The 25,144-nt window shown below is 47.4% G+C and overlaps 2 protein-coding genes and 1 long non-coding RNA gene across 5 annotated transcripts; 2 read left to right on the forward strand and 1 right to left on the reverse strand.

The window, feature by feature from the left end:
• The first annotated feature begins 504 nt into the window (after positions 1-504).
• Positions 505-2,452, forward strand: LOC122373851 (lymphocyte antigen 75-like). Its single transcript, XM_043352238.1, has 2 exons — positions 505-1,228; positions 1,460-2,452. The coding sequence occupies exons 1-2, from the start codon at positions 629-631 to the stop codon at positions 2,291-2,293; spliced, it is 1,434 nt and encodes a 477-aa protein (XP_043208173.1). The 5' UTR covers positions 505-628; the 3' UTR covers positions 2,294-2,452.
• On the reverse strand, positions 2,430-5,703 carry LOC122373852 (protein anon-73B1-like). Of its 3 annotated transcripts, none has more exons than XM_043352239.1 (3): positions 5,604-5,703; positions 3,510-3,654; positions 2,430-3,217 (listed from the first exon to the last, which is right to left on the reverse strand). In XM_043352239.1, the coding sequence occupies exons 1-3, from the start codon at positions 5,609-5,611 to the stop codon at positions 3,110-3,112; spliced, it is 261 nt and encodes an 86-aa protein (XP_043208174.1). In that variant the 5' UTR covers positions 5,612-5,703; the 3' UTR covers positions 2,430-3,109. The 3 variants fall into 3 exon arrangements, with proteins under 3 accessions (XP_043208174.1, XP_043208175.1, XP_043208176.1); XM_043352240.1 differs by having other exon boundaries at positions 5,505-5,615; XM_043352241.1 differs by lacking the exon at positions 5,604-5,703 and adding an exon at positions 4,748-4,765.
• Positions 5,704-7,567: 1,864 nt separating this feature from the next.
• LOC122373845 lies at positions 7,568-24,449 on the forward strand. Its single transcript, XR_006255118.1, has 3 exons — positions 7,568-7,729; positions 10,623-10,684; positions 24,372-24,449. It is a non-coding gene; the product is annotated as an uncharacterized LOC122373845 (long non-coding RNA).
• The last annotated feature ends 695 nt before the right edge of the window (positions 24,450-25,144 follow it).

The raw sequence follows: 25,144 nt of genomic DNA on the forward strand, positions 1-25,144 counted from the left end.
CTCTCTCTCTCTCTCTCTCCTCTCTCTCTCTCTTCTCTCTCTCTCTCTCTCTCTCTCTCTATCTCTCTCTCCTCTCTCTTCTCTCTCTCTCTCTATCTCTCTCTCCTCTCTTCTCTCTCCTCTCTCTCTCTCTCTCTCTTCTCTCCTCTCTCTCTCTCTCTTCTCTCTCTCTCCTCTCTCTCTCTCTCTCTCTCTCTCTCTCTCTCCTCTCTTCTCTCTCTCTCTTCTCTCTCAACCTTTCACGCGTGTCCCTCATTGCATTAAATGTGTCCTTCATTGTTGCATTTGAAATTTGAGTATGGTATGGTTTATGATCGGGGAAAAGTGAAGCTGTTCCATTTCGTAGAGCGCATGTGAAAAGTTGGTGCTCGAGAGGGCGTAAGGTCACTGCTGAGTGGTAAGTTGTGCGCCACCCTCTCCGCTTCATCTGTGTAAGCCCGATCTCATCCGTTCCAGGATACGCTGTCGCTGAGTGGAAGAGCCATGGCCAGTACCAGTATACTTCAACAACAACCGCGTCTATTGGGATCAGGGTCTCGCCTTCTGCAGAAGCCAGAAGCCGACAGCATTTCTCGCTAGGCCCATCACTGAGAACGCCGAGTTCCTGAAGGGGTTCGGCTCTGCTGAGATGTACTGGGCAGACCACAGTTACGGCTCGCAGGGCTGGGCTTGGTCGGACGGCAGCCCACTGCCCGCCGGCGACATCCACTGGTACAGCGGCTACCCCCACCTGCCCGCGTCCGTGGTCAGCAGGGGCCTGTACGAGCGGTCATCAGCCGCGCTTATGAACGCCGAGCCCAACTACTATAAGTATGGGGTGGTCTGTCAGGCTCCGTTGGATCCCACGACAGTGCAGCCTTCCACGACGGAGCCGACGACGACAAAACCCGATCCGACTACACCAGAACCAACGCCCGAACCGACAACCGTGGAACCCCGAACAACGCCCCAGCCGACAACCGAGGAGCCCCAAACAACGCCCCAGCCGACAACCGAAGAGCCCCAAACAACGCCCCAGCCGACAACCGAGGAACCCCAAACAACGCTCCAGCCGACAACCGCGGAACCTCAAACAACGCTCCAGCCGACAACCGAGGAGCCCCAAACAACGCTCCAACCGACAACCGAGGAACCTCAAACAACGCTCCAGCCGACAACTGAAGAGCCCCGAACAACACCCCAGCCGACAACCGAGGAGCCCCAAACAACGCCCCAGCCGACAACCGAAGGGCCCCCACCAAAGCCCCAGCCCACAACCGAGGAATCCCAAACAACGCTCCAGCCGACAACCGAGGAACCCCAAACAACGCTCCAGCCGACAACCGAGGAGCCCCAAACAACGCCCCAACCGACAACCGAGGAACCTCAAACAACGCCCGAACCGACAACTGAAGAGCCCCGAACAACACCCCAGCCGACAACCGAGGAGCCCCAAACAACGCCCCAGCCGACAACCGAGGAACCCCTTCCGTGTCCGCAGGGGCCCGGCTGGCTAGATGTGGTCACCGGGGATGGAAGCTGCTACTATCTGAGCAGCAGCGACCCGGACGCCGGCAACTTCACCTGGGACGGCGCCGCGCAGGCGTGCGCCAATCAGCAGGCCAGCCTCGCCTCGGTGCCCGACCTGATCACCTTCTATGCACTCTCGTTCCAAGTGCGGGGCGGCGGCCAGAACGTCTGGACTGGGCTGATCTCCGTGCCCGTGGTCGGCTACAGCTGGTCAGACGGCTCGGAGTTTGACGAACAGCTGAAGCAGTTCATCGTCCCCGGCAACGGCACGGTGGGGTACCTGTCGGCGGATGACGGCGAGTTCCACCTGGCGGATGCCGACCAGAGCGCGGCGTTCGTGTGTCGCACGGCCCCAGCGCCGGCGCCAACCACCACAGCGCCACCGCCCGCCGAGCCGTGCCCGGCCGGCTGGGAGCAGTCGGAGGACACGTGCTACCTGTTCTCGGAGCAGCAAGGATACTGGACAGAGGCCATGTCCGCCTGCCACCAGGAGGAGGCCGATCTGCTCTCCATTCACGACGACATGCTCATCACATTTCTGGTGCTGCGAGTCGGAAACAACACCTTCTGGACCGGACTACAGAACCAGAACACCACGTATGTCTGGCAGGATGGTTCCAGCACGGACGACATCGACCTGGTGGAGCCGTACTTGGACCCCTGGCAGTCCGGCAAGGACTGCGTGGCTATGAACACAGAGCTCTACATTCCCAAGCAGCAGTTTCTGATCCACGACGACTGTTTCGCTGAGAACAGGTTTGTCTGCCAGAAACCCGCCAACTAGAAACAGAAGCCAGAATACCCTCTGGTGTGATGCTTATATGTAAATATGTCACTGATAATCACTTTATGGTTATGTAAGGCATTGAAAAAACAAATAACTGGGCAGCTGATAGCGCGTTGATATTGTGCCTGCAATGTCTGAATAAATAATGCATGTATATTTTCATGACATCACAGTGTAACATCGGATTCCAAAAACAAATATGGACATAATTATTCAGTAAAGTCATGATTTAGACCGGAGGTCAATATAAAATCATGTAAAAGTGTTCAAAAGAAAGATGTTCAACTCTTGGAGAGCAACTAAGGCTAAGGCAACTAAGGCTTCAGCTGGACGGATGGCCCATAGGATTCCAAAGCAAATAAGAATGATCCAAACTAGCTACTTCATGGTTGCCAAACCGACAGGTTCTCCAAAGTCATCGGCATCATGAAGCAAGCACAATAGCAAAAGCATATTCTAATCCTGTCGAAATCACAAAGTCCTATTTTGTGCACGTTTACTGCAGATGAAGGCAGGGCATGTCAAACAGTATAAAAATGAATAAAGATAAGTGAGATCTGATAAGCTGCCATAACGAGCTCGGCAGTGAAAGGAATAAAGCAATAAAAGGGCTTTGCCGCATCATTTGACAACCTATATAAAATGACAAGCCCGACCCACCATATTTGAGCCTCCAGCTCTTGCGACGGACAGCATGTCGGACAGATTAGCACAGCATCTCCACAGATCAGATACCGCCCAGAGGCCAGAAAAAGTGGCCTTCAGCGCGCTGATGGCCGGCGCGTACGGAGCTTTGCGATCTGAAAGCGCTAATTAGCGCCGTTTCTTCTTCTCGAGCCGGCGGCGGTGCTGACTGCGGTGAGCCGCCGACGAGTGCGGGCTACCCTGGTCCGAGGTGTCGTCGTCGCTACTCTCAGAAGTCTGCAACACAGAAGGGAAATTGTTCATAATAATTACACAATACACAAGACACAACAGCTGGCTTAGCAGTCGGATACCCTCCTAGTTAAATTGGGAAAAATAGTTGGCAGGGATGGCTTATCTGTCTCGATCTCGGAACGCTTAGTGCTCATGTTCATTATCTAAGCATAAGAAGTGCAGGATCATCCATTTGATACTCTACCTTCATTTAACATGGGATAAAACCTGTGAACATTTCGTGTCATTGTGCTGGGCTTAGTGGCACCCTCCCGTTCCTGTACAGTGTACAAACCTTGTGGTCGGCGTCTGAAGGGGAGAAGATGACTGCAGCGATGCACACCAGCTGGAACACTGCGCCGGCATACAGTCCATAGCGCAGCACCTCGTCAAACAGTGTCGGCTCCTGGATAAACTCATCCATTGTGGCACCAGCCGGTCTGTGGAAAGGCACGCAGCAGACATGAATCCTTAATTCAATAGGCTTAACTTTAAACCCTATCACCAGAAATATTTGCCTGACTTCAGATGCACAATGGATAAACATGAACTATACCTAGTCCCATGAAAAACATTTACCTTAATTCTTACATTGACATATTTTGCAATAAAATGCATAAAGTAGGTTAAAAGTACCTAGTTCATAGTCTGTTCTGTCCTATCACTAATTCAAGAAAAAAGATACATTTTTGTGAAAATGTCCCACCCCGTGCAGTGCAAACACAATTCAGATTAATTTTGCCCAATCCTGACCATGACCTAGAACCGGAAAATCGAACATTATAAATTTCTACTAACATACCTACCTATGAAAGATGAATGCTTTTCACTATTTACCAACTTGAACTGTGCAATTACTGGTATATGTCAAGTTTAGGTCCTAACTACAATTGTGATGCTGTTGATACAAATATGTAACAGCAAAAATTTTATGTTTTAGGTTAGGTTAGGTTAGGTTGTAGGTTTGTAGGTAGTAGGTTGGTAGGTTATAGGTAAATGGGTAAGATTAGGTCAGGTTTGATTATGTTTTTCTTTTAGTTGTGAGACATTTAAGTATCATTTTTGGATTCAGGATGTCAAATAATGTAAGAATATTAAACAAAACATCCATGAAATCTGCTTAGGACTTAATCTTGACATTTACCCAATTACTTAGGGAATAGGGATGTAGGTACCTATGCAATATGTATACATCATACAATTTAAGATTATACAGTGAACCACCTAAGTTTCCTGCATGCTGCAATATAAATATTTATTACAGAACAATAGCAATTGGTCATCAAATATTAATCAAACCAGTAAGATGCCGTTTGAGGCATCAAACAAGCAGGCCAGAATGAGCCCTGCCCATCACAAAGGCACCCGTAACTTCCAACTGACTTGTGCATGGCATCCTACTACCCAGTGTCAGTTACTTTAGCATTTGTTACGCTTCCACAATTTCTGCTATTCTACTCTAGACTTGGTGGTTCACTCAAAATAACAGCACATCTGATCATTGCATTTGATAAGTCTTACAATAGAGGATACCTAACAGATATGCAACATTTGTCATTTCATACCAACCAGCTCCAAGCCTAAAATGCAAACAAGCAAGCCTGTACCAATCAGGATTAAAACAGAAACTGCATTTTCAAAAAAATATCCGGTTTAGTACCTAGCACTAGGTCAGTCGGGGAAACTATGGTAAAATCTGCTATTTTTAGCAGTCTGCTATTTTTAGCAGAAATCTGCTAAAAATGGGTACGCATGTGACGTCATCGTACCCAAATATAGCAGATTTGGGTACGGCCCCATACAAAAGCAGATCTGCACCCTAATTGAAGCAAATGCGCATCAAATGCCTGGCAGATTCATGATTAGAATAGTGCTTAGAATGTCCTCTGATATTTTTGTTCAGATCCGACTATTTTCAAATAATGAATTTGAAAATAGTCGGATCTGAACAAAAATAGCATAGATCACTCTCAGCACTTTTCTCATCATGAATCTGCCAGGCATTTGATGCGCATTTGCTTCGATTAGGGTGCAGATCTGCTTTTGTATGGGGCCGTACCCAAATCTGCTATATTTGGGTACGATGACGTCACATGCGTACCCATTTTTAGCAGATTTCTGCTAAAAATAGCAGACTGCTAAAAATAGCAGATTTTACCATAGTTTCCCCGACTGAGGTATGACTTGCACCTCAAGACGGAACGGCACCAGCACCAGTTAAATCTAAAGCATCCCAAAAGCAATCAAGGGTATTCAATATCACCCATTCCACCCCAATTACTGAACATACCTTTTAAGAACAATAATATGATTTCGAATCACCTAAAACTGATAAAATATCAACAAATACTGCCTAAAAATATTTTCAATACAACAACAATTACCTTACCCTTCCATAAACAACTGTAGCAGCCACGCAATAATTGTCACAATACGAGAGCAAGGATCAAGGATAAAAGAAAGAAGAGCTCTATTTCACTGCTAAATATACGGGTCGCATCAAATAATGCGCCGGGTTGGTGAACAACCATTACAGAGTTCAGTGTGAATAACTTTGCAAACAATTGTCGCAGAGCCGAGATTTTGGCATCATCGTGTTCGCCATGTTCAGGTGTGTCGAATGGTATGCGTTTTGTTTAGTTGAGGTCAACTTTATACTTAAGGTGTTGACCTCAGTTCAAGGTCAAGTAGGTCAGAGCAATCTTGAGCCACTCAGGTCACGAAGTTGGTCGAAGGAGGTCATCTTTGTAGCATTCGATTTGGAAGACCTTCCTGAGTCTATTGATGGCTTTCCCGACTCACTAGCTCAATTTGATAGGAAGTTATTGAAGAACTCCTGTGACCCTAGAGACGTCATAAATGACATCACGCAAGGTCTACAAAAGTTCACTTTTGATGCAAAAGTAAAACGCTGGACATTGCAAGGAGTGCATGAAACCACGATTCATGTGTTTGAGCTAGGTTTAAATTCCCAGCGCCAAAGTAACCATTTCGCTTCCATGTTTCCCCGTGATGGACCTGACCGCATGTGACCTTTAGGAAAAATCCGAGATATAGAACTTGTGAGACCTCTCGAGGATACTAGGTCCTGGAAGTTTCATCTCTATGTGACAGCTCGTCTGGCATTGAGAGCATTGCGAAGTTGCGGCATTTTAGGACCGTGCACTGTGCAGAAGTTCACTTATGACGTCATAGATCACTGACCTGACTTGACCTGAAAATGCAGTTAGTGTTGTCACAAGATCCGGTTGCAGCAAAGGTCAGATATGCCGAGTTTCAGCTCTCTGTCCCCGGCGTGTTCCAAGAGCTAGCGGAAAAAAAAAAAACAATGAGGGGTGGGTAGGACCCCCCCCCCTTGGCCGACGAGGGGGCGAGCAGGCAGCAGCATCTTATTTGAAACAGTCGATGAAATATCATGTGGCGAGCCGAATGAGGCTACTTTCGTTGCGATTCGCGATTAAAGCGGTATTTTCGTAGGGAGAGCGAAGGCACTGGAGCACCTACTGTGGGTGTTGCAAGGTGGTACCTAGGTACCCTTTTTAGTCAAAGGATGACTGCAATTGTCAAAAACTCCAACCTTCAAGGGTGACCGACACCGAGATCACTTAGGTGACATTAAGAAACAACTGACTAAAGAAAAAAGCTGGCGTCTATCAGCCGGTTTGCGGGACGAATGACGGTTCACGGTACCTATATGTATGTAGAAGAAAACTGCGGCTCCTCCGAGTATTGAAGGGTGAAAAAGTGACGTTACATGATGTAAACAGTGTGGATTGGCATTGTTCGTCAAAGAAGAAACGGCAGGACCCCGCAGACCGCAGCACAGCGGGGTCCTAAACCACGGCGGGACCCCTGTAGTACAGCGGGGTCCTAAACCACGGCGGGACCTGTAGTACAGCGGGGTCTTGGAAAAGGAAGCGTGTCCGACAGCGGGGACTTGGAAAAGGAAGCGTGTCCGACAGCGGGGACTTGGAAAAGGAAGCGTGTCCGACAGCGGGGACTTGGAAAAGGAAGCGTGTCCGAGGTCGCAGCGGGACCCTGGAGCTCAGTAGCACGGAGTATAGTCCTCGGAGTTAGCGGAGACCCCGAGGAGCTGGTGTTGATCGGTCAGCAGGGCTCTATCGGTCTTCGGAGTAGTTACATACAGTGGAGAGTCCGAGAGGCTGGTGTGTTTCAGCAGGGCTAGCTCTATTGGTCCTCGGAGTGGTTACATGTAGCGGAGACCCCGCGAGTAGCTGGTGTGTTTCAGCAGGGCTCATGTGTCCTCGGAGTAGCCCGAGGAGCTGGTGTGTCGGCCGGTCAGCAGGGCGGGGCCGTGCAGCTTTCTCCGCCGGCCGTCGTGCTCTGACCGTCGATGGGAGCGAGGCGGGGAGAGACCACGGCAGTCGGTGTCGGGAGCCGGGCGGGTCAGGTTCGCTGCGGATACAGCGTCAGCAGGAGCTCAGTCGGACACAGCGGGAGACCCGTCAGCATCACTGCATCGGTCACCGATCATCGGACCACGCACCGTGCCAGGTGAGGGTATATGTAAGTGACAAGATACCGAAACAATCACATTAATTCGCAGATATTCTAATGCAGATTCTAATGCACGTATTGGTCGATGTTGTTCGTTGTATTTTCGTCAGCACGCTTCTTTGCAAAACATGATAGTGATCCTTCCTTTATTTTTTTACAACATTCCAAAGCGTACCGCTTTTTGATATATAGCCCAGGCGCCGAGCAATATAAGGAAATGTGCACTTCTCTCCCCTCCCCTCTCCTGCACACACTCAAACAGAACTACATGGAGGAAATCCGGGACCCCAGTGGGGCTCGAGGTAATAAATTAGCGTACGGACGACGGCCAAGTCTTTGCACGCTTTGAACAGTTATAGGAATTTGAAACGAATATCTCGAAACCTAAACAATTTAGTGGAAAGTGGTAGACGGCTCAGAAAAGGTATTGAGAAGGCTTCATTAATAGTACTTCCAACACTATATATGGCCTTGCTTCCAACTTTCCTTTAATTAAAAAAATGCAATGCATAAAATCATCCCACGCGCCAAATTTTTCGATCTCTCGTGATAAAAGAGGGCTCATGAAACGTTCTTATATAAAATTGATCCCAGCAAATAAGACAGCAGCGGCCTTAAAGTGACCATCCCACCTTAACATTAGTTTTGAGTTGAGATAGCCAATTGGTGGCCATGGCCTGCAAATACCGGTTTGGGCACTCACAACATCGAAAAATGCTTTAATTCGGAGATATGCCCGGGAATTTCAAACTTGCAGTTTTCGGATTCTAAGGGGCGAATGCATTGGAATGCCCCCTTAGAATTTGTGACGTCAGCGGTGATCTAACGATTTTAAAACGTAATACTAACATCTTTGTGAAGCAGTGGTGGTATATGCTATTGGCGCGCAACCATGGGTGGAGAACCTGCCCCGGCCACCCCGGCCGTGGCCGGGGTAACTTTCAGCTGACCCCGGCGCGGCCGGGGTAACTTTTTCCACTTTTGTAAATCCTAAAAGCTGTCTCCAAACGAAAAAACTGCCATCTATAAAAGCGTCTCTAATTATTCTTATCTACCTTGAAAAGTTCTTGAAAATTTACTTTATTTTCATTTTGGAGCTTCTATGTTTTAAGTCTTCATCGCGGAGCCCGACATGTTTCATCAAACAGAAGTAAATCATATTTAAGGGTCGTTATCGTAAGATGGCACTGTAATAACATCACAAGACAGGACGAGGGTAATATCAGTGAGATAGAAGGACGAGCTGCTGGGGCTCAAGGCTCCCCAACTTAACCCGCGCCAGGGTGGTGGCCTTATCGTAACACGTTGAGTCGAGAGGTGGGCTTTTCACGCTCCTTCTAACTCGGCTACTGGGCTACGAGGCGAGAAGCGGAACGACGTTTGAAAGAGCGACAAACGTGATCAGAGAAATCTGGTCATGTTTTAGGCAAGCTCAATAATAAAATCACCATAGATAATCAAAAGCCAAATTTCCCTGATTTTAGCGTTCTCCGACAACTTTTCTCACAGTTCATGAACATAACGGAGCTTAAACACTGCAAACAAAACATTCGATTACTCGTTTAAGGCTCGGTCGCGAATAATATTTCAGGTGCGAGCTCAAATCAATAAGAGGGTCAAAACGGTCAAATTTGACATTTTGTTTCGTGTGGGAAGGTTGCAACGTCCACGGAATAAATTTTGCAAAGTGCATGATGACATTTTTAGCACGATCATCCAGCAAATTGACCTGATGACCTGACCTAGCACTAGGTGACATGCGTCCGAAATTTTAAGGCGTGTTGCAAAATTGTTGTTACAATTGCGAAATCTTCCGCACCTGCGTGCAGCAGTTTTCCCTAAAAACGTACAAACGGCAGACATCCATTATTCTATGCCACAGAATAGGGGTTAGTTGATAACCGTTAGCAAATATTTGAACATCATTGTCTTTCTGACTTTCGGTCGCCGGCCGGGGTAACTTTTTCAAACATTCTCCACCCGTGCGCGCAACATCTACCGCAAACGCCGCACTTCCAAAATGAAGTCGCTAGTTACAGCGGAGGTCCCAAAAAGTAAACAAAAGTAAAAGTCTAATATCTTGAAAACCGGTGAATATTTTTCGGTGATATTTGGTAGATATTCGTTTTTGTTCTTTCTTAACCGAGCAACATCACTTTCATGCCAATTCATTACCTTTTTTGAAGATGGGAGGGTCCCTTTAAGGTATCTATCTTCCGTCTCGCTCTCCTTCTCCCTCCCTCCCTCTCTCTCTCTCTCTCTCTCTCTCTCTCTCTCTCTATCTCTCCGTTTCTCACTCCCCATCAGGCACAGGTCAGTGGGCCAGCTCCATGCTCGACCGAGAGCGGATGACATGAATGACACGGTGCAGGTATTGTGACCGGTGACTGTCACACACCGATCTGGAAACAGGCTCAGTCACAGAATAGGAATCGGATGGCCAAACGCACTGATGCGAGCGATTGAGGTCTACAGGAAGCGTAGGCAGAGAAGGTGCGAATGGTGCTGAGCGTGGCACATTGTTTGCCCGCATGGATGTTTCTGTCATCCAGCCCGTTCTAGATGTAGGGGCGGCTCGATTGAGGACTGACCTACATACTCAGCAATGGAGCAGAAAGGCTTTGCCGCAGAGCTATTCAAGGAATCTAGTTTCGTATTTAGACGAATTCTGGCCTCACCCCGATCCGTAACTCGAGGTCCTCGAGGTCACTGCGTTCTCTGACGCAGAATGGACATCGACGTGCGGATACTTCACACCATCAGTTGTAGGTACCTACATATGCATTATGCACACGTACGTGTTGGCGCCATTGCTCAGCATGCGTTGCATGCCGTTTACCTGCGTTAGGTTTTTACGCTGTTTGTTGACAGTCCATTGATGTCCCTGCAGGTGGCTCCGTTCGGTGGGACCAATAATGGCAGGCCCAGGGCGGCTTTTGAGCCATGCTATCGGTGAGTACTGAGCAAAAATGAATAAATATTGCATGCGTGCATGATATACCAAGATGACAAGTGCGTGTAGCTTCTAGTTTTGACACAGTCGCTGGGAGTATAGTGCATACTGTGTGAGAAAACATTAACCAATTTACCAACCCAATAGCCCGTCACCATGTGCGCATTCACGGCTTAAATGAATCAAATGACAGAGTATTTGGAAGGTGTCAAAATTACCACCTAATTTTAAGCAAGCAACTGGTCAAGCTCTCTTAGATATTCAATGATCAATTTGGCTTATTAACTGAAAATTGGAATAATTAAAAATTCAATTAAATAAACGTTACTGCTAAACGTATTGATGAACGGGCTATTCATAACAGATAATGCACCTCCTACGAACGGTTTACTACACGCTGTTAGGAAACATAAAATGTTGTCGTTCCACACACGCCAGTGCGCAGGGCAGTTGTGCCATCTGGCCCTGTCCCGGTTCCCATACCCACGTGTTGTGTTGTGTAGCAGTTGGCACAAGAGGCTCCAACAGGACAAGCGCCGGCAGTCGGAGGCTCGACTCTGCCATCACGACACGCTTTGACAGGATGCGTGAATCCACGTATCCCGTTAGTTTGACGGGGTAGATTCGGAAATTTGACCCTTCCTGTACCGTCTGGCTGGGCTGCAAAGGTGTGGGAATCTGACCTTTCCAACACTGCATGGTCGGGCTGGATATGTGGAGACCGGATCTTTCCGACATTGCCTCTCCAGAACATGCTCGAATCATTGTTTCATTTTCTTGATACCGGAAATTTGGTCACGGTAGCTGCCCCCGTGCACGTGATGGTGTTTTTCGCCGGGCCCGCCCTCAGCGTGACCTTGCCTTGCCCAGTCGTTAACGGTCAGATTAGTGTGACTCGTCGTGCCAGCCATTTCACGGCCCGGCTGCGCGGCCGGCCCCGCCGGCGCCGGTTCCGACGGACCCTCAGCTGGTCCACCCCCGGCGTCAGGTCCCGGGTGAAGGGCGGCGCCGGCGGCACGCAGAGGCTCCGACTTTGCATCGTTGGACATCTCGTCACGCTGCTTAAGGACATTTAAATCATCCGAGATGATCAGATTAAAATGTATCACGAATAAAATCAGACACTGAATTGAATATGATCTGTCATCGAAATTTATTCTTTGTCATACAAAGCCCTTTGCAATAGGCATTTGCTTCCTAAATACGTATCTGGGGAAACGTTTATTGAGCAATGTTTGGTTCTGGTCTGTCGTATTGTCAAGCATCTAATTTTAGGCTTTAGCTAACGTTTGGTTTAGGTTGGTGCACTCGGTAAAGGTCACAACTTTGACCTTTCCATCGGGGAAAACGCTCAAGACAGCAGGCAATCGTATAATTTGTCGGTCGATATCCTTCTTCCTCTCCGTAACGGTCAGCATTGTAACTTTTAGGCAACGATTTAAATTGATCCCACATTTCGCTGATGTGCTAGCTCAGAAATGGAAATAATGTGAAACGGAATTATATTTTGGACTGAGTAGCTCTACATCAGTTTGAACTCACTTCGTACCGAGAGGCGCGAAAAGTTTTCAATCTGGGAAATGCACCACCAGCCCATTTATCGGGCTGAGAAATCGCCGGGTTCACTCGCCGTCCGCTGGTCAATACATGGCCTACTTGTTCATCGCCGTGGCTTGCAGTACTTCAATTGGATCTCGGGGATGACTATGCACCAATCGAGGCGCTTGTCGACCCATGGTGGCTGTCATTGTTGGTGGTTTGAAAAGCTCTGTATTCACAGCTAGGCAGTTTGCTGTTCAAGACAGTAAAAGCAGCTTGAGTAGCATACTGGTCCGGGGGATTATGCTGTAATTTGAATTAGTTTGGTGTGAAAATGAAGAGGTCCTTGGCCAGTTTGTCAGCGTCTGGTGGTCAGTCTGTCGGTCAGGTGGTCAGTCTCTCAGCCAAGTTCTCTGTCTTCTTCGCCACTTAGTCAAATGGTTGTTCTGCTAGCCCGATGGTCGTTCTACCCAGCAGCAGCTTGGGTCTGGTCGCGGTGGTCAGTCCAGTGGTCAGTTGTACGGGTGGTCAGTCTGCGTCTCCTCTGTCGGTCTCGGTTCCACTGAGGGTGTCGGTGGCGAAAGCTGGCGGCGCCGCCAGCCGCGCCGGCCGGCCGCGGTCAGTCTCCTGCGGTGCCGCGGTCACCGGCCGACGGCCGACGGCGAACGGGAGCAGGCCGACCGACGCCACTTTCGCTCTCACTGCGTACTGCGGTCACGGGCCGCCGGCCGCGGCCGGTCACGCGCCGTTTTAACGCCCGCCAGCTCCCCGAGACCGACGCCAGCCTCTGAGGACGGCGCTCACAGCGGCTCGCGAAATCGCAGCACAATTGGCGCAGTTGGCTCATTTGGCCTTGGGGATCGGTCCCCGCCATTACGAGTCCCCATGTTGCTCTCAATTACGGTCACAGTTGAATTATAGTTAAGCGATGCTGGCTGTACTGTTCCAAGGGCACTGGTAGTATACGAGCATACACATACCTCGCTGCATACCATCGCCTTTGCTCCCTGACCTGCACCGTATTTGTGTCAGTCGTGGTTTTGTCGCAGTTGAGTGCGTCGGGTAAAAGGTCAGTGTCAGTCGCGAATAGGTCGCCCTATGTCACCCTCCACTGATCTAAGCCGCAATTTTGTATACAAAGTCGTGGCACATGCATACTGTCTAGTGACGGTGCGGAAACTGGAAAGTTATTCCCAGGGGAAATAGTTTGAGCTGTCATCTGACGTGACTGAGAGCTGTAAAGGCGCGCCGCTTGAATAACACTGAATGAATACAGGGAAAGACTCAGAGAAGAAAAATATAACTCATAACTAGCATGCTGAGCTTGGTCACTGCATGGCGTGTTATATAAGGTTAAATCAGTACATGAAGGCTGGCGACGTTAAATCAGTGTATGGCGGATGCTCGGGTAATTGGGCTATGTAGACGGAACTCACGGAAGATCTTGGAAGCAGGCAGCGAATAACTATCAGATAAACTCACACTCCGGTGTACAGATCTCTTCAGGTGCATGTGGCCGGCCTGACCGCCATGTGTGACCCCGCCGCGCCGGACGCCGGTTGCTCGGCCCAGTACCCATCTGGGTCGCTGTCGGCGCCGGCGGCGGTGCCGTCTCGCCGTTGGGCACCTGCCACCGGCCACGCCTCTCCGGACGGACCGGATCTGAGTGTCGGGAGATCCGCGAGATGGACACGCCACACTGGATAATCCCACGCACCTGGTGCCCGTGGAGATGGTGGAAATCGGCTCCCATTTCTCGATAGTGGCGAATTTAACGTAATTTCTCGTGATGCTGAATCGAATTTTCAAAGCTGCATTGTCTCGTGATGCTGAATCGAATCAAATTGTCATTGTCAGAGCCGCAGTGCTAGAAGTGTCATCTTTGAAAAGGGGTGACGGAGAGGCTTACGTACAGAACACAGAACATATTACTAGACGGGCATCCAAGAAATAAAGCTGGAAAGTTTGAACTGAGGCCTGTTTCACTAACAAATAAAGTGTGTAATTACAAAGAAAAAACTTGAGTTTAAAAGAAATATTTACCAACATTTGAAATTTGGATTTCACGAAACCTCCGAGCATGAATTTTGAGTTTAAATTTTACCAACTTTTTACAAGAAAAAAGTTTGTAAGAAACATCGAAATTGCAAACTTTCTGTTTCACGAAGACCAAAAACTTGAAAGAAAACGTTGTACTTACAAACCCGAAATTCCAGTGGCTCTTACGTTCGGAATTTTATTACTTTTTGTGCAATGATGCAAAGCAATCAATTATTTAAAACAAATATGATATGCTGAGTCATTATATGTTCTTTTTACTTAGCACAATCCCTACGAACCAGCTACGAGCAATAAATAAATATCGTCATGTTTTGTCATTCGCGCGCCATAATTGCATTCAACAGTCTTCTGCTGTCAAAAGTTTTGCGTGTTATTTTCTTTCAATGATAAGATATTGTGAACTATCATTTATACCAATTAGAAACAGCATCATTATTTATAATTTATTCATGCATTTTTTGACATGAATACTAGACATAATTTGATAAAAAGAAGCAATATCTGTAACATGTTGTAGTTCTTGATTAAAGGGACCCTCCCACCTTCAAAAAAGTTAATGAATTGGCATGAAAGTGATGTCGCTCGGTTCAGAAAGAGCAAAAACGAATATCTACTAAATTTCATTGAAAAATATTCACCGGTTTTAAAGATATTAGACTTTTACTGTTGTTTACTTTTTGGGATCTCCGCTGTTCCTAGCGACTTTATTTGAAAGTGCGGCATTTGTTGCGCTCAAAGCAGCATATACCACCGCGTGCTACAAAACGTTTTAGTCAAACATTTAACTGACGTTCGAAAGCCTGATGACGTCATCAGATTCCCGTAATGGTTAAGAGATAGGGACCACGCTGGTCCCACCCTGCAAGTAAAGGGAAGAAATTTCTTGAACACCATAAAGCTGCGGGGGTTGCGACCAGGATAAATGGTGGTTTCTGAGCCTGGCCGCAAACTTGGCTATCTCAACTCAAAACTAATGTTAAGGTGGGAGGGTCCCTTTAAAAACATTTTTACTGTTTACAAGTTTTTTTTGCAAACTCTTTTTATCGGAGGTGCCGCTGGTGATGAAGTTTAGTGAAATCCGATTTTACATACCTATGTAGCAGGGGCGCGGGAACTACTTTCCGACTGGGGGGGCACACCATAATAGAGATCAACCTAGGGTACCCCCAAATCTAGTTTTCTCACCAGTTTTAGGCCACTTATTTTTCACCCCTCGGCTTTTTCAACAAAAAAAGAAAACATTTGCAAAAAAAAGTGTGGTATTACGTCTCAAAGCTGTGGGGGCACCGCCCCCACGGCCCCAGAGTTGGGGGGGCAAGCTGCCCCTACTGCCCCCCCGGCTCCCGCGCCTATGCTATGTAGTTTGCAAAAATACTTATGAATTGTAAAGTTCAAACACTTGTAATCGCAAGTTTTTAGTGAAACAGGCCTCAGAACCGTCAGCAATCCAAGTCAATTTCGCACCCATGTACTGCCTGAACGAAACCATACTGGCGGATACACTCACACTTTTTAATTCGATGTAACTTTGACAATTTCACATTCCCACAGGCTAAACAAATGTTTTACTTGTTAGCGTTTACATAGACACACATAGTGCTTCATATAAAAAACGAATAGCTGGACTCCATAGTGTCCACTACTACAAAAAAAACATGCAAAACATGCATTGTGAACAATAGGTATTCATACGATTCGCTTGGTGCGCACTGCAGTGCATACTGCACAGTGCACAGAACGGAATTATGTGAATATTTGGAAACATTTTTCCCGACTCGACTCTGCACTTTCTTTCTAATGTTTCATACATCATTCATGTATGTACTTTCGCATGTTTCTGCAAACCAGATGGCGTCGGGACAATAATGTCATAGACACGCGGGTCAATGTGTGCCGCTGTCGGCTGTCTGTCATTCTTTTATGCATCGGTAGGTATCGGTGCACTGGGATGCTCGGACAGCCTGTTTACCGACAGAAAGTGTCGTGATCTTCCCCGCGGTGAAACTGACCACCGTCCTCGGCCGGAGAGTACAGTGTATTGGCCGCTGACCGCGAGGAAAAAGACCTCGCCAGAAACACAGAGAGACAACCAAGACTGAAAAGATAGGGTTGTAGGGGAAGCGGGGGTAACACCGCCCCCCTAAGCTTTTCGCCAAAATGAGAGAATATGTGTGAAGTCTCTTGGTAGTTATTGTTTTGGTTACAATATTTAAACATTTTCTCACGTGTTTTAGGTACTTATTTTGCATGCTCCTAAAAGGTTTTCATGTATCACGACTTTTAAAAATACCTTGCATATTTGCTGCCTACAAATTGTGTGGGTAACCCCGCCACCGGTGTTGATGTTAACCCAACCAATTCCTACGAAAGCTTTTAATTGTTCAGAGATCGTGTGCGATGAGTTTCCTGTCGGTAAGTGGTAATTTTCGCAAATAATCGGTAATGGACACCTAAATAGGTATAGGTTCATCAGCTGTTTGCCAGTTTTATACAGCTGGCAAGTGCTTGGTCGGGATGCATGAAAAATATAAAGTAAAAAATCAAATAAGCTGCTTATTCCCGATTTAGGAACATCTACGAACATAAATAAAGCGTGTCTTTGGAGTTTCATCACTTATCACGCTACAAACAGGAAACACCGCAACCTCAATTGGGGTAACACCGCCACGGGGTGGCGGTGTTCCCCAATAAGTGATCACAAGCAAAAATCGCCAGCGGTAAGAATGTACTACACGGTTCAAGCAAACTTATCTTACTGGACAAAGCCGATCAGTTATTTTTCGATGTAATCAAGTAAATCAAAATGAGTCTATACTTAAAGACATTCAAAAGTGCTCCCAACTCATCGAATTTTTATAAGAGAATGTGCATTTTTCTTTAAATGCCCACATTGAGCTTCGATTACACTGAAACACCGGAACACAAATCAGAAGACGCTTGCCTGCGTGCGGTCAATAGGAAATAACGGATCTTTACACTTCACATTTCATACTTTCGCCGCCAGATGGGGTGGCGGTGTTTCCCACAGTGGCGGTGTTACCCCTGCTTCCCCTACTTCGCGACTGAAAGGAAAGGAAAGACAGGATTGGACACTATGCTAAAAAGTCTGATAATTCGAGCATTGGTTCCAGCAGGGTAGTGTTGGATCTGACATACCTGTGGGCATGGGAGTGACAAGTCAGGCGTGGTATAACCTAACCACTCATTGGTGGGTTTCTGATCATGTTGGGTAACCGGCCGATGGTTGGAGAAAACACGGACTCAGTCCACCACTCGCCACGGAGACGGCATTGTCGCTGTTCGCTCACACGCGCTGTAAGAAGAGAGGCAGGAACAGGGTCCAACTGGCTAGGTGGCTGGTATATAACACTTAAGACTCCAATGAGTAACTGGTGTCTAGCACCAGAGACTGCAATAAGTGGCTGGTATGTAACATCAAAGACTGCAACAGGTGGCGGATACATTGCATTATCAGTAGCCACTTATTGCAGTCACTTTGAGCGCCAAGGACAGTCACAGAGACTGCAATAAGTGGCTGATATGTAACATCAACGACTGTAACAGCTGGATGGTACATAACTCTAGAGACTGCAATAGGTGGCTGGTATATAGCACTAAGAGCTGCAATATGTAGTTGGTATATCACACTAAAGACAACAATACATAAGTGGTTGGTATATGTATAGCTCTGGAGACTGCAATAGGTAGCTGGTATAAAACACTACACTGGCGGATCCAGACTTGCGTTTTGGGGGGGGCCAACTCCTGCAAGTAACCAAACCTAGGGTACCCCCAAATCCTGTTTTCTCATCGGATTTAGGCCACTTATTTTTTCGTCACAGCCCTGAAACGATATTTTTTTAAAACTAAAAATAAAAAAATATAGAAATGGTAGCCCACCCAACCCGAGCCTAAATGTTACTTTGAAAACACTTCAAATTGCTTTTGTCGACCAATTAGCCCGCTCCGGGTCGGTGCGTGGCGCAGCCTTCGCGGGCTGGGAGGTGTCGGTTGGACCCCCTGCCGTTCGGCCCCTGATTAAGCTAGAGCTCGCGGAAAAAAAAACAGTCGTGTTGCCCGTGAGTGACGAGACGAAGCCGATGATACCCGATTTTAAGGTCCTTGGTCATTGGTTGACCTTCCAGGGCGGTGTTTCACGGTCGTGCTGACAGCCGCTGACAGCGCATTCCGCGAGCTAAGGTCAGCCTTCGGTAGTGTTGTGGGTATAGGCTTGTTGATGTCTCCATTGAAACCAAAAGTGCCATCAGCGCTGGCAGCGGCTGGCAGCGTGCCGTGAAACACCGCCCAGGTCAGGTCACAGACCCAAAAGACGGAAAAATCAGGACCTGTCAGAACCTCCTAAAGTAAGGCTGTAATACGTTTTTTTTTGTGCTGATCACAAATTTCATGTTAGTTTGGATCATAGATAATGTCTTCATGCGTTTAGACCATGTCGGGGCAGGTCAGGTCAGATCAACCAGTAGGGGTACTTATGGGCGTCCGTATAGCAGGTGTCCACTACCACTGGCAGCTACGTAACATGATACGAAGGCATCAAAACTACTTCGTAAATGTTCAAATGGCTGCAAAATGCTAAATTCAAAATCAGCTAAACGAAACTATCCTAGAAACATGTTAAACTCGGAAAAGTGCACCGAGGTCATCAAAGGTCAATGACCTGACTTGACCGTAAGGTGACATTGGCATCCGCCCTAATGCGTGGGAGCAACATCATATCACATGTTTGAGCGTTTTAAACCACGAAAAGACTATGAAAGCGCGGATAATGTGAGCCGACATACGCCGAATCGCTATTCCGGCCAAACATGGCCTCCAACATGGCCAAACATATGGTGCGTTCGGAGAGGCACATTCCATGTGGAATCCGTTGAATATTCCATGCGCGCGGAATATTTCCGGAGATTAGCCGTTCAGAGAGATACGCCTCCGAACGCGGCACGGGGAATATTCCCGGGGACGGTGAATATTCCATGCTCTCCGAACGCACGGATAGTCTCGAGAAATAGGCCACAAGTCAAAGTTCACTTGGGTCAGGGTCATGAAATTTTCAGACTTTGTCACCATGAGGGTACTAAAGTTTCGTCGCGATCGGCTTCATGATACCTTACACGATAACTTCACACGTCGATCGAGAGTTAAAGCATGGATGAAGGAGAACCAGGGGATGAAGGTTCTTTCATCCATGGTTAAAGTGTGCAATAAGAACTTCTTGGGTGAAGACAAGACCAACACTTTTATCAAGCTCACAGATTTTTAATGATACGGTATTTTCTCTCTACCTACTACGCCCTTCTCACATTCATTTTTCTTAAGTGTTTTTGGGGACAAAAAATATATGTTGTTCCCCTTTCAGGCTTGGGGGCATGACCCCTGGATCCGCTAGGCCGAAACCACGGAATATATAGTCTACGACAGACGTAGTGACGTGTCGTAGACGTGTCGTAGACTATATATTCCGTGCCGAAACTAACTAGGTCGTTTTCAAACGGTCTGATATTTCAGGTCATAGTTTGCAAACGGCCGGTGTTTTCAGGTAGTTTCATATGGCCTGACTGGGCCAGGCCGTTTGCAAACGGACCGAATTTTCATACGGCCTGTAACATATATTCAGATTTCGACATCTGTCGTAGCATCAAATGCTGATGTGGCGCACTCAAAAGCCGGAATTGGTCCTTGGATGCCGTAAGGACCCTTTTAAGAAATAAGTGACCCGACTGACCCTTAGAGATTGGCCTGAGCTGTGACCGAAATAAGTCTTTTACCGTTTCGCAGGAAGGGACAAAAAGGTCCCTCATATGCTTCTTGTACAATTACGAAACAAAACAAGTTTTTTTTTTCAACGAAAACTCAGGGAGTTTTCCTAAAAAATTTATTGCGCATATTCCGTGAATGAAAAGTTACCGGGTCATGTCAGGTGAGGCTGCCACAGCAAGTTTGTTAACTTGACAGCTCAATCGATATTTATGCAATAAGACCTTCTCGGGTGACGATAAGACATGACGACACTTTATGAAGGAAGCTAGTAAACCCGGTAGTTTCTCCATAGGCGCGGGAACCGGGGGGAGGGGGCAGTGGTGGCAGCTTGCCCCCACCCCCCCCAACTCTGGGGCCGTGCGGGCGGTGCCCCCACAACTTTCAGACAGAATACCGCTCCTTTTTGCAAATGTTTTCTTTTTTTGTTGAAAAAGCCAAGGGATGAAAAATAAGTGGCCTAAAACCGGCGACAAAACTATATTTGGGGGATCCTAGGTTGATCTCTATCATGGTGTGACCTCCCCCCCCCGTCTAAAAGTAGTTCCCGCGCCCCTGGGTTTCTCTACGCTATTGAATCACGCTGCTGATTCTAGTAAGTATCTACTACACAACCTTCTCACATTAATTTTTCTTCGAGCGTTTTGGGGGGCCAAAAGATTGTTGGCCCCCTCTTTCAGGCTTTTTGGGCCCATGGCCCCGGTGGCCCCCTTGAATCCGCCAGTGGGGGCAGTGCCCCCACAACTTTCAAACGGAATACCGTCCTTTTTTGCAATTGTTTTCTTTTTTTTTGTTGTTGAAAAAGCCAAGGGATGAAAAATAAGTGGCCTAAAACCGGTGAGAAAACTAGATTTGGGGGGACCCTAGGTTGATCTCTATTATGGTGTGCTCCCCCAGTCTGAAAGTAGTTCCCGCGCCCCTGACTTTCTCTACGCTATTGAATCACGCTGCTGATTATGGTATCTACTACGCAACCTTCTCACATTAATTTTTCTTCAAGCGTTTTGGGGGGCCAAAAGATATGTTGGCCCCCTCTTTCAGGCTTTTGGGGGGCCATGGCCCCGGTGGCCCCCCTGGATCCGCCAGTGGGGGCGGTGCCCCCACAACTTTCAGACGGAATACCGTCCTTTTTTGCAACTGTTTCTTTTTTTTTGTTGAAAAAGCCAAGGGATGAAAAATAAGTGGCCTAAAACCGGTGAGAAAACTAGATTTGGGGGGACCCTAGGTTGATCTCTATTATGGTGTGCTCCCCCAGTCTGAAAGTAGTTCCCGCGCCCCTGACTTTCTCTACGCTATTGAATCACGCTGCTGATTCTAGTAGGTATCTACTACGCAACCTTCTCACATTAATTTTTCTCCAAGCGTTTTGGGGGGGGGCCAAAAGATATGTTGGCCCCCCCTTTCAGGCTTTTGGGGGGGGCCATGGCCCCGGTGGCCCCCCCCTGGATCCGCCAGTGAAACACTAGAGACTGCAATGAATTGGTGTACAGGGTGGGGCAGCATAATCGGGAATAAATATCAAACGGGATTATTTGGTCATTAATTTAAAAATATAGCTCCAAGCACTATTTTAACAACATCCCATCAATCGGTCACCTTTTACCTATCCCTCATCCTATTTGACCGCCCTTCGCGTCGATGACCTTCTCAAGGCGGGTCCAAAAGCACGCGCATGCACGTGCAACCTCCTGCTTGTCCATGATCGCCCATCAGCTTCGTACCTTGCTCTGAAGACCGTCTTTACTGATGATAAGTTGTTCATTAACCTTCTACCAAAAAACGCTCCATGTAAAGAATTTGGTCGGATTTAAATCGGCGGAGTTGAAGGACCAGAAGTTTTTGGTTCATCTCAGGTGGAGGTGCCCTACACAATAACATGTCGTCCTCACTGCAGTACCAGCACGGACAGAGTCCTCGTAAGACGTGATCTGGACCGTCAGTGATCCTCTGTTCCGACGGCTCCACATGAGTCTGCCAGAGTGCGGATGTATTTACCAGAGGTGCTCATTTTATCTGGGCTCGATGAAGTAGGGTGCACCACGTGCACCTCCCTTGAAGACCACCCATAGGTCCATCACCTCAACAGGATGTTTACTTTGCATGACCGCTGCAATATTCTCGATACAATCCCCCATATGGCATGCCATTCTTTTTTATCGTATTCCAGTCGGTGATAAGATTTTTGGTCGTTGAAGTTTTGAACATTGTTTCTTTTTAATATGCTCAAGAGCTTCTTCCTTATATTCAAGTGAGTCATCTTGTATGTCCTCTGCTAAGAGTTATTTTACGACGATTACGTTAACTTTTTGTCCTAAGTATCCCCACACAATCCTTATCGTCCGTGATAACACGTTGACCTGTCCAGCAACCTTTACGTGGAATGGCATTGTTTTAAACAAAATGTTCTTGTTTTACTCGTTAAACATTAGTGTCTATGGGCGCGCGCAAAGCACTTGGAGCACCGTCGAACTATTTTGCTGCTCTTTTCCAGGAAGTTGCATGCTCATGGATGTAGTCCTGTCAGATGATGCACAACTTTTGGGCGCTTCATTGCCATGATATAATTTATCAAAATAATGCCATGCCTACTCATGACCAGAGCCCAAAAAGCATTCCCGATTATGCTGCCCCACCCTGTATAACACCAGAGACTGCAAAAGGTGGATGCTAGATAATACCAGAGACTGCAGCAGGTGGTTGGTATATAGCACCTGAAACTGCAATAAGTAATTGCTATATAACACCGGAGACTGCAATAGGTGACTGGTACACAACACCAGAGACTGCAATAAATTGCTGTAAGGTAACACCAGGGACTGCAACGATAAGTTGGTAAATAACACCAGAGATCGTCATTGGTGGCTAGTATGTAACACCAGGCACTGCAATGAGTAATTGGTAAATAACACACCAGATAGGTACTGCAATAGGTGAGTGGTACATACATAACACCGGCGAATGCGATAAGTGGCTGATATACACCACTAAAGACTGCAAAAGGTGGCTGGAGCATAACACCAGACTAATGCAATACAATACCAGACAACACCAGACTAATACAACACCAGACTTATACAGACTAATGCAATATGTCGGTAGCATGACTCATCGGATTTCGAAGTGACAAATCAACTTTACGTCACTGCTGGACGCTGATTTCAATAGGAATATGTGTTGGTGTCCCGCAACAACTCTCCCCTTCGTTCCATACTTCGCGCCTCTATTACGAGCACGCCCGCAAAATGTAGTCGCTGTTATTATGCATTCACCAGGTATTGTAGTCTCCTGCTACTTTTTCGTTGTGCCCCAGTCTTAAGTCTTCACCGTAAGATACGTTGAGGGTGCACTGCAAGTGCAGTTTATGAATACATGGTATGCATGTATTATCTGTCTGTTACACTATCTCAAGTCAAATGCGTTTGCTACGTAATGTAGCCGCTGGTGTTACCTTTTGTAATCACCCGTGGTATACACCAGCCTATTGTTCCAGTCTCCCATTCTGCACAGCAGCACAGCCTTCGTACATACTGCGCTGCTAAATTAGCTCCACTGCTAAATACACCATCTGCATACACCATCCAAATACACATCACCGGTCACCTATTGCAGATTTAGCGTACTCACCGGAGGGTCACGCAAATAACGATCAACTTCCCACGAACACGACCACCTCTACTTTACTCGTAATAACTCACTCCACGGACCCTGCACATTTCCTGCCCATCCCTGCTCCAATGAGTGGTAGTGGGACATGCGTCAGATCTGAGTCAGTCAGGCACTAGATACCTCTGCGCAGCGCGGAACGGAAATCTGCACAGACGTCTGGCGCAAGCATGGGGTGCCGCCGTACCATCTGTGTCACAATCTTTTCACAAGCTTTTGTCATCATTATCGCAAGACAGAGAAGCGTGACGAGGCAGTTCTTGGCGTGAAACGGTCTGATTTAGATGACTCAGACCTCTGAGAGTTAGCGGAGTCATTACCGATTTCTGTGTGGGTGTGCCAACTGCCAAAACTCTATTGTTTGAATTAAAAAATGAAAGTTGAGACCTCCTTTTAGCTTGTGTTTCAGCGAAATAGGACAGGTTCAATGCGGAAGTGTAATAAATGGTGAGAGTGTAGTTACTCGTATGCCAAGACGTCAACGACTTGGCCATTGGCTCAACCTCAGTGATGGGGACGACATGAGTTTAGATATCGTTGTGACTCGCAACGATTACCAGTTTGGCATTCTAGTATTGTTTAAAGTTTGGCCGTGAATAAACCAAATGTGTAATATCTCAGCAGTGTAGTGACTCGGTTATCACTTCACAGGTATTGCTGTGCTCGCGTCGGTGTTGGCGCAAGGTGATGATCGGTTTCGGGACCGCCCCATTCTACCATACCACGAGGTAAGTGGAACATTCACCACATCATGGGGGTCATCATCATCTACATATGCACTCATAACTCTTCGTAAATCAGATGAAGCATCGATAAATAGCCGTTAGGTAGTGTTTACCGGAGCGTGCTGTGGGCCAGTCTACTTCCAGTTATCAGCCGCGGGCTGGTCTCTCCACCAGCCACATCTTGTATTGCGAGGTTGTCAGCTTCTTTTCTAACACACACATTGAAGCAAAAATACATCATCGATCCAAATTCATATTCCTGAGTTAGCGCACATTTGCGCAAGTTTGTGCTATGTAGGCAATACTTAATGGATCAGTAGTTTCCACGGATCACTGCACATGGCACAGCACCATGAAATCACGAGCTGCTGAGTGCTGGAGTTTTCAAAGCATGCCGTTATAATGCATGAGGCGCAAATGGTGGCGCCGTTGGCGCCGTCGACACATGGCACACTGAAGCAGCGCCAGTTGCAAGGGTCTTATCACGTGGAGCGTGCTCTCTGCTCGCGGGGCCGTAGGCGGTGCAGTGATCCGAATCCGTTTCGGCAAACGGCGACTTCTCTAGGGTCTAGCCGAGAGCTCCGGCGCTGCAGTGTTGGCAGCTGCTGTGGTACTGGTTGCTGGATACTACTGAGCCTCTGTGGGTAGCACAGGTAGCTGCGGTAGTTTCTCTCGCAGGTCCACGTTGGATTCCCTGTT

This window comes from Amphibalanus amphitrite, unplaced genomic scaffold (genome assembly GCF_019059575.1).
Source record: "Amphibalanus amphitrite isolate SeventyFive unplaced genomic scaffold, NRLGWU_Aamphi_draft 001561F_arrow, whole genome shotgun sequence".
In the NCBI taxonomy this organism is placed as follows: Eukaryota; Metazoa; Arthropoda; class Thecostraca; order Balanomorpha; family Balanidae; genus Amphibalanus; species Amphibalanus amphitrite.

What these genes read in the sequence shown, in the direction of transcription:
- LOC122373851 (XM_043352238.1), top strand. Translation starts at nt 629, where the DNA reads ATGTACTGGGCAGACCACAGTTACGGCTCGCAGGGCTGGGCTTGGTCG. An exon ending in CGCCCCAGCCGACAACCGAA is followed by an intron (nt 1,229 to 1,459) that starts GGGCCCCCACCA and finishes CCGACAACCGAG; the next exon opens with GAACCCCTTCCGTGTCCGCA.
- LOC122373852 (XM_043352239.1), bottom strand. An exon ending in CTTCAGACGCCGACCACAAG is followed by an intron (nt 3,218 to 3,509) that starts GTTTGTACACTG and finishes TCTGTGTTGCAG; the next exon opens with ACTTCTGAGAGTAGCGACGA.